The sequence below is a fragment of the Lactuca serriola genome, chromosome 1 (genome assembly GCF_051521515.1).
Source record: "Lactuca serriola cultivar US96UC23 chromosome 1, Lser_US96UC23_V15, whole genome shotgun sequence".
Classification (NCBI taxonomy): Eukaryota; Viridiplantae; Streptophyta; class Magnoliopsida; order Asterales; family Asteraceae; genus Lactuca; species Lactuca serriola.
In genome coordinates this window covers 72,551,771-72,564,103 of record NC_136408.1, presented here as the reverse complement: position 1 = coordinate 72,564,103, position 12,333 = coordinate 72,551,771, and the positions used below count along the sequence as shown (strand labels likewise).

Here is a 12,333-nt window from a genome sequence, read left to right as displayed (position 1 = left end):
TTTTTGTTTGTGGTGGTTATCTTCTAAAAGCTTTGATAATTGGTATCAATAAATACATGTTGATTTGCTAATTGTGTTTTTATCCCAAGTGCAAGAAATAACAATGTACTGTGGTTTTTTGTTTCTAGTTTAAAAATTGCAATGTACTTTGGCATCATAAAATGCATGTTGATTTGGTAATTTTGGTTTTTGGTGATTATTTGCTAAAAGCTTTGTTAATTGTGCTTTTGTCCCAAATGCAAGAAATAGCAATGTACTTTAGTTTTTTGTCTCTAGTTTAAAAATAGCGATGTACTTCGGCATCATAAAATGCATGTTGATTTGGTAATTTTGGTTTGTGGTGATTATTTCTAAAAGCTTTGTTCATTGTGATTTTGTCCCAAATGCAAGAAATAACAATGTACTTTGGGTTTTTGTCTCTATTTTAAAAATAGCAATGTACTTCGGCATCATAAAATGCTTGTTGATTTGGTAATTTTTGGTTTGTGATGATTATTTGATAAAAAGCTTTGTTAATTGGATTTTATGTCTCAATTGCAAGAAATAATAATATACTTTGGTTTTTTGTCTCTAGTTTAAAAATAGCAATGTACTTTGGCATCATAAAATGCATGTTGATTAGGTAATTTTGGTTTGTGGTGATTATTTGCTAAAATATTTGTTAATAGTGCTTTTGTCCCAAGTACAAGAAATAACAATGTACTTTGGTTTTTTGTCTTTAGTTTAAAAATAGCAATGTACTTCAGCATCATAAAATGCATGTTGATTTGGTAATTTTGGTTTGTGGTGATTATTTGCTAAAAACTTTGTTAATTGGGTTTTTGTCCCAAGTGCAGGAAATAGCAATGTACTTTGGTTTTATGTCTCTAGTTAAAAATAATAACGTACTTTGGCATCATAAAATGCATGTTGATTTGGTAATTGTGTTTTTGTCCCAAGTGCAAGATATAGCAATGTACTTTTAGTATATCTTGTATTTAAGTGCAAGAAATAGGGAATGTACTTTGGTAGTTTGTGTTTATGTTTGATAATTTAACTTATAAATTTATATATGTTATTATTTATTATGTAGTTGGAAAATCTTCGTGCAATGCTCAACGACCCGACATGTAAGGATGTGCTTTATTTGTTTTTTCAATCACAAAATAATCAAGGAGGAAACGATGGGAACGAAGATGATGGTATATAGGTAGGAGCTTTATTTGTATGTTACACTTGTTGTCACGTTTTGCTATTTGTTAGAATTGTAAAACTTACTTTACTACTTGTTAGAATTGTAAAACTTTTGGTTGTTTTATTTTTGTATGAAATTAATTATAACAGTATTTGGTATTTAATCGGATGTTGTTATGTAATTTTTTTCTTTTCTTAACGTTGTTATGTATCAGTTTTTTATACCCAAAATCGTTGATTAAAAAAATTAAAAATTAAAAATGTTATTACCGGTGACACTATTACCGTCGACTGCATTATTAACGACGACTTTGTCATTAGCGGCGACACAAAGCATTACCGGCTACATTTCTCTTTAGCGGCGACAATTTGATCAAAGAGCAGTAACGACGACTTTTTACCGGCGACTTGTCCCCGCTATTGTCTTTAGCGACGACTAACTGATTCTTTACCGGCGACTATTGTCGCCGCTATAGCCCGAAATTCTTGTTGTGTGTGGACATTGCTTTGCTTTTCACTATGATTTGTAAGTTAGCGTATGTTGTTGGAGCCTCTTGTAAGTGTAAAGATATGCTTGGTGAGAAACAAATTGAGAAGATTTTGGAAGCAATAGATATTGGAATGGAAAATGGTAAAGGCTTGCATCAAGAATATATTATTCAAGGGAAACCGATACAAGTTTGGGATCTCATTATACAACATTACTAAACAACAATATCTTATTCTTTTCTGTAATCAGCATACTTGAATATGTTATCGATGATTGTGGGAACTGTGAACAAAAAACAGAAGAAATAGTATTTACACAAACAAAGGTTATTAGTTTAACCTATATATACTTTTACTCATAAATCATTTAATACCAATACAATAATACGTTATTATTTGTCATTTTGTACGTTGGCCTTAAGAACACTTGAACAAGGACATGCATAGAACGATTATTCTTTTTATATCCATTTGTAGCCACTTGTTTGTCCATATTGTGTTTCCAAAGCTAATGACCACCACTAGAAAATGGTTGGTTCATTTAAATGTTACGTATCCTTCCCATGTAAGAGTTGATCTTTGGATTCCAATCGTCAACATTACACTCCTTCGAGCTTCTTCTTCCAATGCTAATGACAACCCCTACAAGAAGGTTATATTTTCTTAGTCATATCGAGCTTTTCATTTTTTTCATATTTATACTCTTGTTAAGTAGAGGTTAATTATTTGTGAAGTATTCAAGTAAAGAAGCTTCTTTTTTTAAAATATGGTTCCAGAAAAAACAATTCATGATAAGACCGTTTTGGAGGCATACAATCAACCACTTTCGTTGCTACTATGGCAACCCACCACTATCGTTCACGCCACCACGTGTGCATTGTGGTGGTTGTGGTGTGGTCTATCGTTGTCTTCATCACGATCTATCACGACCCCTTTGCATGCATTTAACCTTTGACCAAACATGAGAAATCTTTTGTTATATAATTTTTTATATTAAAAAAATTATGTGTATTCGTGGGTATGTCAATCAGATGTGGTGTTTGTTTGATGATGATGACCTGGTAACATAACATCTCACTATATTTATTGTAATTGTGTGTATATGATATGGTACTTATATGTATATGAGACGGCCTAATATCATGAGTTAAGAAGTCTAAATTACAAGCAAAACCTTGAAAATAATTGACTCTAAGGATGGTGAGAGCCAGCCCTTCCAACCCTAATGTTGTATATAACATTTCTTTTTTCTCTTTTGACTTTCATCCATCCCAACCTAAACATCCATATCAACCTAAATACAAATAAGGTAACCCTTCCATCTTAAAAGTTATACATTTCTTTTTAAAATTAGTTAGAACTATTGTCAAGTCGTAGACATAAGTGAAATAATTTAGGAATAATTTAGTATATATTTGTATTTGACATTAAAAAAAACTAAAATTTTAATACGTTAGTCAAATCGTAAAACGGTAACGAAATAAAATGATAAATTCTAAAACTCACAATTCGGACCGCTTTTTCTATGGTTTGATTTGAATTACCCATATTTTTTAATTTACCAGAGTTAGATTCCGTTGGAATAGAATAGGTTAAGATTAGAATCAAATAGATTAAGAATGGAGAAAGTTAATTGTGTAAGTAAAAGTGATTTGTGAAGAGGTTCAGACTTGAGAGTGTTATATATAGAAAATAACTAGGCTGAAAAAAAAAGGCTTTTATAGCCGATGAACAACGTTCAAGAGGAAGAGAGAGCAACGGCTCCGTAAACAGGTTCAATATATGCATATTTTCGATTCTTTTTGTGCAGGTTAGAAGGAAAGGTAGCATTGATAACCGGAGCAGCAAGTGGTGTTGGGGAATGTACTGCAAAGCTCTTTGCAGAACATGGTGCAAAAATCGTCATTGCCGACATCCAAGATCAACTCGGTCAAGCAGTATGTGAAGCCATAGGCTCATCAACCTCGATATATGTCCATTGTGATGTATCAAATGAAGAAGATGTCAAAAACGCGGTAGATATTGCAGTAGCAACTTATGGGAAACTTGACATCATGTTCAATAATGCAGCAACACTTGATCCTAGCAAGGACCGGATCATTGACAACGAAAAAACAGAGTTTGAACGTGTCCTTAGTGTCAACATCACAGGCGTCTTTCTAGGGATGAAACATGCAGCTAGGGTTATGGTTCCAGCAAGATCTGGCTCAATAATATCAACAGGTAGTGTTGCTTCGAATATCGGTGGTGTGGCCTCACATGCTTACTGTTGTGCGAAGCATGCTGTAGTAGGTTTGACGAAAAATGTGGCAGTAGAGCTTGGACAATTTGGTATTCGAGTTAACTGTGTGTCACCTTATGCGATGGCTACACCAATAGCCACAAGTTTTGTTGGGCTTGAAGGGGATGCTTTCGAGAACCTGGTAAACTCACTTGCGAACCTTAAGGGTGTGACATGTGTCACCGATGATGTTGCTAAAGCTGCCCTTTTTTTGGCGAGTGATGAGGCTAAGTACATTAGCGGACAGAATTTGTTTATTGATGGTGGATTTACTATTGTTAATCCATCATTCAACATGTTTCAGTATCCAGAGAATTCTTAAGTTGGGATATTTCATACTTATTTTTTTTAAGCTTGACAAGCATATAAGGTGTATGATCTTGAGATTGTAATAAATAATCATTTGAAAAAACGAACATTGAAGTAGCGTTCCATGCTTGATTGCACTCGAGTGAGAGAGACCAAAATTTTACAAAAGTTTGAAAATACGTACGAGGGCCTATTATGTCATTGCTGTAAGATACATAGGTCATGATAAACGTACATTGTGTTAAGATTTAAAACCAAGTTGACTTCGATTTAGTGATTGGAGACCAATGTTGGCAACGTTTAGGGGTTTAAAATTGATAAATTATTCAAGTTTTTATAATGTGTTCTTGGTCTGGACATTTTGTTTGATGTTAATACAAGTTTTATGTTAAAAATGATGGTTGATGGACCAATAGTTTTCTACTTTTCTTCCAATACATTCACACACTAAAAATATCGGCTTTAATTTGGTCAATGCCCAGTAAACACAGCCCGCCTGAAGCCATGTTCGGCCTGTAGCGTTTTTAACTGGAAAACAAGGCTGCTAATGTTCACAAGCTCACGGGCTTTTGCAGTTTTGCTTGGTCATGGTCAATTCGTCATCCCTAGGCCTAAAAGGCTCGGTTTTTTTTTTGGTTTTCGTAGCTATTTAAAGACATCATGATTAAGAGTAGTTTTTCATTTAAGAGGTGTCTTGCATTTGGCTATGGAAATTTGAATATTCTTCTATTTTTTCTTTTTATATATCTTTTTATCGTTTTTAGATTTTTAGATGAATATAAATTTAATAAAAATTTATTAAATTTATCAAATATGATAAATATTACTATTTTAAATATGTAGGAAGATTGTAATAAAAAAATAGAAGGATATTTGATTTCTCTTTATTTATACATTATTTATACATTGATTAAAATTAAGAGGACATTTGTTATATACAAGTACGGAAAAAGAAAAAGAAAATATGTAGACTACTCTTAAAATTGATCTAATTTAATTGTAGCCGGACATCTCTTATTGCATGGGACTTTTAGATTAGATTATTCTTTCAGTATTAATTAATGAAAATATAATTATGAAAAGTTGATATAAGAAAACTTTGGATAAGGGTATAACGATTATCTAATGTAACCCAGGGACGAAAGATACAATAAAAGTATATTAGGTCATACACACGTGCAATGATAATTAGTCATTCAAACATGTCACAACTTTGGAATTATTGGAATTATGTCTGCATCAATACAATATCATTTATCTTTCAAAAGTGGTTTCCACATCCACTTCACCAACCATTTTATATTTTATTTAAAAATATCATAAATATTATTATTATATACATATATTAAAACCCAACACGTCTGGGAACAGTAAACTTCCAACGTTTCAGACTTTCACCACATCATTTTGAACATAATAACTGTTTCGTCCTTCTATGATTTGAACATTTTAATTTCGTACTCTATAAAAACATCGACATCAGTTTATAAATTCCTCCACCCCTTTCTTCTTCATTCGTCTCCGACTGTCTTCGTTTGATTTCTCTCACCGAAAACCTTCTGCACTCTATTGTCGCCACCAAAGCTACATGTACCCTGTTGTTGTTTGGGAATTTCGGTATGTTGTTGGTTGTTTCAATTTTATTATGATTTTCGTCTTTGACTTTTTGGGTTTGACGATCGACGATTTGACTCTTTTTCTTCATATTTTAGATTTAGTTGTTGCTCTAATTGATATTCTATACATGTTACTCTTGATTTAAAGTAGGTACTACCCTATATGATTTACCTGTTTCATGAGGTTTTTTTTAACTTTTTTCTTGGATAATTGTGGCAAATTAATATTTCCATGTCGATTTGTATTAGCAACAAAAACACTTTAACATGAACATAAGGTTAATTCCATTACTAATCTGTGTGTTCTTGGATCAGATTTCCGAGTCTAGAATTTTAGGTTTCTTGTGTCCGTTAGAAGAATATTGTTACTCATATATAACCTTGACAACCCTACAGGAGAAAGTCAATTGATTCTCACAAATATTTGTGTTGTAAAGAAAGATAAATAAATCAAGCATGTCCGTGTGTGAAACCCTGTTGTTTGTAAATAACTTTCTTACCAACATGATTTTTACTCTTGTTATGAGGGGAAATGTTGATGCAATTTTTTCTGTGTTACCTTGATTCCCAAAATCTTTCAAAGCCATTTCCCTCATCCCCTGTGTATTACTTTGTAAAATCTTTAATTAGAAATCAGAAATACGCATTTGGTAAACTTCTTGATGCCATATCTAAGAAAAAGTGGAATGACCATATTTAACTTTAACTGTATCCAATCTCTAGAATAACTTATTAAAAAAGTTAGATATTTTAAAGTATAATGCCTAATCCGATTCACAAAATTGCATAAAATGATTGATTGGTTGATTTGAAGTTGCAACGTAATCAGGTTAAATTGTATACATAGTATGTTAGAAGGTTGGATTGTCTTGGAGCGTTCTTTGGTTCATCTTATATACAGGGTAGCAAGTCTGTTCTGAGATGCAGCAATGGTCCTCCATAAAATTCACCTCGAATCAGGAACAAACCCTAAGTCTGTGAAGAACTGACAATCTAAAAGCAAGACCTTTAGGAACTGGTTGGAATTTTGGAAGGTTCCAAATCTGAACCTACATGAACGTAGCTGTTTTGCATTTTACAGACCTTTCAGAAATAAGTTTTCTTTCTTCAGTTTTCATTATCTTTTTGGGGTTAGATAACCAGAAAAACTATTACTTAATTTTTCATTATCTTCAGCTTTCTGATTTTGTTCTTACTTAAAAATGAATCATTTTTAGTATTGATCCTTAATATATTGATTTCTATCACTTGTGCTTCCTAATTTCATAGATTTCATAATCTTTAAACTTTTTCCCCTTAATTTGGTCCTAATTTTAGGGGTCTTACAGTTTATGAAGGATGCACAAGCCCTATAATTCTATATTTCTCCCAATAAGTTGCTACGCATTCACTTCTACGGTTCTACCACACATGATATGAAGGGGTATTATGGTATTTCAACACGAATGTGCATATGTGATGTGTATGTCTTTCTGTTTACTTGAAGATTAAGTAATTGTGGTATTAAGAAAACTTTCTGGCTTGTGACCTTTAATTTATTTTGGATCTTGATTATTGTTTGCAAAAACCTTAGTGAAAGTCATTAACCCATCATTGTTAAAGAACTTTTTCTAATATATTATTGATATATTTTTTTGTTTGTAGACATGTTGGAGTTGTTAGACAGAGAATCAAATGACTGGTGAGACTTATTAATTAATGCGTTTAATCATAATTTTTTGAATTTTACAATTTATATATGTTATCTTCTTTTTTAATATAATTTTGAATAAAAATTTTGTGTTTCAGATACACATTATTCATCTACAGCCCCTTTATTAGAGCCCATAAGGTAGCATTTTTATTGGCATAATTTTCTACATTTTTAATCGCAATGCATATTTAAAAAAAAAAAAAAATTGAAGTACAACAGTAGATTGGGTATTTTTTTTCACACAAGTGAAGACCGAAGGAATGCATGAAATATATGCCTTTATCTAGGGAGCTTCATATTTAAATCGCTCTTGGAATCTCCTGAGCTTAGAGGTAAGCATCTCATAAATTCTAATTTTCCTTATAATTTTGAGTTTAACATTGTAATTTTCAATGTCATTTCCGTTACTGTTTAATGTCATAATTATGAGTCAGCTACAGAAAAAACGTTTAGCATCAAACTTTGTTGACTTTCATAATACGCATTTTATGTTTATTTTTAAAAGTCTATTTCTCGCTTTCACCAGTTTATATTAATTACATAATGTTGTATCAACATCTTGACGGATAAAATATATCAAAAAAAAGTATGTTGTTATTTTTTTCCTTTGGTTGCCAAGTTTTACCTGAAAGAACATTTTCATTGAGTTTTACATAGGGCTGTCAAATCGGGCAGTCGTGTCGTGTTTTTGTCTGACACGACAAGGTTTTGTATGACACGAACACGACACGACACGATGTCGTGTTTTTTTTTCATTAACACGAAAACGAACCAATTAAAACACGACAACACGACATAACTATTAGTGTATATCATTCATACTTAAAGATATATAACACGACAAAAACGACAAACACGAAAAACACGACAACCACATGCTTAATCGTGTCATTTTCGTGTCGATTTATGAACACGAACACGACACGACACGACATCGTGTTTTTTAATCTTGACACGCAAACGACACGAACACGAATTCAAATTTTGATTTCTTCCCGATTTCGTTTCGTTTCATGTATTTTTTTGTGTCGTGTCATAAATTGACACCCTTAGTTTTACATAAGGTTTTTGCTGTAATTTTTATTAAAACCGTTATAGCCGTCAAAAGGGACTGATATATTCATACAAGTGAACAAATGATAGAAGAAAGTTAAGTCAGTTGTCATGTTGAGTCTCCATCATCTACTTCAACGTGGTGATCCTCCTGAGGATACACAATTGCATAAATGTAACATTATCCTACATGGACACATCTTCACCTTTTCAATTTGAGATTACATAATTCATATATGTCGGCCTTGTGTAGATAGTTTAAAGGAAATCATTTTTATGACATATCCTTCCTCAAGATTTGCCTGGACTGCCTCCATAACGTCGCCCATCTGTTTGAGATGCTCAATCATTGCTTGAAACATGTTCTGCATATGTTTGGTTTTCATTTTTTCTATTTATAGCGTTGATGTAAAAGGTGATGTTCTATAATGCAAATGAACTGTTTATTTGAGTTGTTACTTATGCAATCCTTTTTATGTAGACAAGTGATTTGCCTTTATTCCCATTTATGGAAAGTCATTTATTTGACTTTTAAATGTACACTATGCAGTAATTGTCATTAAATTTATCCACTTTGATAACTGATGGTAAAAAACCAAATTAAAATGGTGACCTGTGGTTCACCACGGGATCACCCACTAGTTAATAATAAAAGATAAAATATAGCATAAATATAGTTATCTATAAATTAAATAAAAATGTTTAACATTATAAAGCATCAAAATCCAAATATTAGAAAATTGATCATCGGCATCATCATATTCGTTCCAAATTCATTTGTAATTGAGAAAGGAGGTATATATATAATTGGTTTTGATATTTAATTAATGTCATTTGATTAATAAAATAATAAAAAACAACTTGCAAGCATTTCAAATGGTGAAAGACCGAAGCATATGTGGCAATTCAAATTGATGAGATGGTCTTGCAATTATATTTGCAATTCCTCGATGTGGAAGGTCTTAGACCATCCACAGTGGCTATTGCAAAACTAATTTGCAATGTCACATCACAAAAAGCATATGTCATATGTACTTTGTCTTTCACAGTTTGCAAGGCTTTCAAACATTAATTAGACCAATATTTTAATAAAAAACTTTATTTCTCATTAATTTCTCTTTCCAAAAATTGATTTCTCTTTCCATTTAATTTCTCTTTCCAAAAACTAATAAATTAATGATGAGTTGGCATTCATTTGCAATATCTCATCCCTTGCACCGATAGAGATGCTCTTATATCGTAGCTTAAAAAAACTGGGAAACTAATAATTAAATATTTGATTTTTAAAAATGAACATTTGGTTTGCAGTGTCCATTCCGGACATGAATTCTAAAATGGGTAAGCAGGTAAAATGATAGATCCGATAATACGGTCTTCTATACATAACATTTCGAACTTACTTTTATTTCGGCCGTCATTTAGAACTCACTTTCATTTCAGACAACATCATTTTGGACAACATCAAAGTCAAAAAATGTTTCCTTTAGTAATGAAGAGATTCTATTTATAACATATATTTTTTTGTATGAATTGATATAATTATCTACTCTAATAAATGAAGGTTTTTTTGCCACATGTCACGCTCTCATTCAATTTATCAAATGTCATTTTATGGTTATTTTGAATTAATTTGTTTTCTCTCATCCAAACAACAAGGTTGGATCAAGAAGGTTCAAGAATAGTCAAGAAGATCAAGATCGAGCCACACAAGAGGTTAGTAATTTTGTATTTCTTTAGTAGATTTACAGTTTGGTAAGTAGGTTGTTCAAATTAGCAAAACCTAAATCTTATGGAGCATGTACATATATATGGGTGAGCATTTGGACCGGACCGGACCGGTTATGGAGAATATTGTGGACCGTGGACCGGACCGGATGAGTCGTGTCCGTGTCCGGGTCATGGTCCAGGTCCAGGTCCAGGTTTTCCGGTTTTTAGACCCGTTTGGACCGGTACAACTTTAATTGCATAGAGTACAAGTCGTTAAAATAAGTTTTTGGGTTTGATACAACTCGCTAAAACGAATATGTTATTGGGTTTGATACGATACAACTTGTAAAAATGATTACGTTTTCGTTTCATGTATAACTAATCTACCTTGATGTTAGAATATTATAACTTGCAAAATTAATTTTCCAAATAAAAGCAACTAACATATAAATCTAGTTCACCATGATCCCTTTCATATGATTTATCTTTCAAAGATACATAAAATTCATAATTATAGTCTAAATTTTTCAGCTTTGATAGCTTAACTTTGAAAGATTGTAACTCACTAAATATAATACCAAAATCAACAAAATTATAGTTTAAATTCATCTAAAATTGTAAAATAAATGTTGGAAAAAACCGCAGGTCAATCTGACTTAAAACTTATGAGTTATGATTGTTTAAAAATTTTCACAGATTACAAAATTTTAAAAATCTTGCTGAAAAACTGAAAATTTTCAGCTTTGATAGCTTAATTTTGAAAGACTGTAACTCATTTAATATAATACCAAAATCAACAAAATTATAGTCTAAATTCATTTACAAACTGTAGATTAAACGTTGAAAAAAACCGCGTGTCAAACCGACCTAAAACGAATGAGTTATGGTTGTTTAAAATTTTTCACAGATTACAAAGTTTAAAAATGTTGCTGAAAAGCTAAAAATTTTTAGTTTTGATAACTCAACTTTGAAAGACTGTAACTCATTGAATATAATACCAAAATCAACAAAATTATAGTCTAAATTCATCTACAAGCTGTAAATTAAACGTTGAAAAAAACCGCATGTTAATCTGATTTAAAACAAATGAGTTATGGTTGTTTTAAAAAAATCACAAATTACAAAAAAAAAAAATTAAATCGGGTCTAATCGGTTCTAAACCCGGTAAAACCTGGACCGGTTTTGATGGATTCCTAGAACCGAGAACCGGCCTGGGGATCCAAAAAAACGGTCCGGTCCGGTCCGGCCTACCGTTCCAAATGCTCACCCCTTTACATATATGTATTTCGTTTTTTTTTTCGATGTCTTGATCGTGTGTATTGATTTTATAAAAACTTACCATTGGTATCAGAGCCTCGTGGTGCGTCTTCTCTTGGTCACCGTGACATTGTGGTCGTACTTTTGCAAATCATTTACTTAACTATCTTATTTATGTAAAGCTTTTTATTTATATTACCTTATTTTTATAATAAAAAAAATAAAAAAAAAAACTTCCAAAATTCATAAAGTATTATGACACCCACCCAATTCATATTTTTTTATGATTTTAATGGATTCACACTAAATACACATTGATCAGTCCAAGTTTTTATGATTTCACCCAAGTTTACCTAACTTGATAATGCTAACCTAATAATATATACAAAAATTATGATATGTCATTGCTTCTCATAATTTACTCAAAAACCTTCACCTTCTTATTCACTCTCAAAATGTCTTCTAACTAACCGAAAAGCAACACTAAATTAAAACAGTTTTCAATCTCCTCAAGTTCTTCCCATGAGCTTGAGTACTAAGAAGATGTCAAATGTTATAAAGAAGTTTGTACATGCCTCATGAGCATAAGATGTTGAAGCTACATATGCCTTTCGAATCGGTGTATAAATAAATTATGTTCAACAACAACAAACCGAATAGAAGAATGAGTGAATAAAAAACATAAAAAAAAAAAAAAATCAAATAAACAACATGATTAGGGATGACAAAAACCCCCTCATACCCAATAGGGAATC

The 12,333-nt window shown here is 31.7% G+C and overlaps 1 protein-coding gene and 1 long non-coding RNA gene across 2 annotated transcripts; both read left to right on the top strand.

Moving 5' to 3' along the window:
• The first annotated feature begins 2,179 nt into the window (after positions 1-2,179).
• Positions 2,180-4,377, top strand: LOC145092145 (secoisolariciresinol dehydrogenase-like). The gene is made up of 2 exons (XM_079030057.1): positions 2,180-2,314; positions 3,473-4,377. Exons 1-2 carry the CDS (start codon positions 2,289-2,291, stop codon positions 4,263-4,265), a joined length of 819 nt encoding a protein of 272 aa, XP_078886183.1. The 5' UTR covers positions 2,180-2,288; the 3' UTR covers positions 4,266-4,377.
• A 1,379-nt stretch (positions 4,378-5,756) lies between these two features.
• LOC145092141 (uncharacterized) lies at positions 5,757-9,159 on the top strand. The gene is made up of 3 exons (XR_013702434.1): positions 5,757-5,869; positions 7,513-7,549; positions 7,657-9,159. It is a non-coding gene; the product is annotated as an uncharacterized LOC145092141 (long non-coding RNA).
• The last annotated feature ends 3,174 nt before the right edge of the window (positions 9,160-12,333 follow it).

What these genes read in the sequence shown, in the direction of transcription:
- LOC145092145 (XM_079030057.1), top strand. Translation starts at nt 2,289, where the DNA reads ATGCTAATGACAACCCCTACAAGAAG. An exon ending in ATGACAACCCCTACAAGAAG is followed by an intron (nt 2,315 to 3,472) that starts GTTATATTTTCT and finishes CTTTTTGTGCAG; the next exon opens with GTTAGAAGGAAAGGTAGCAT.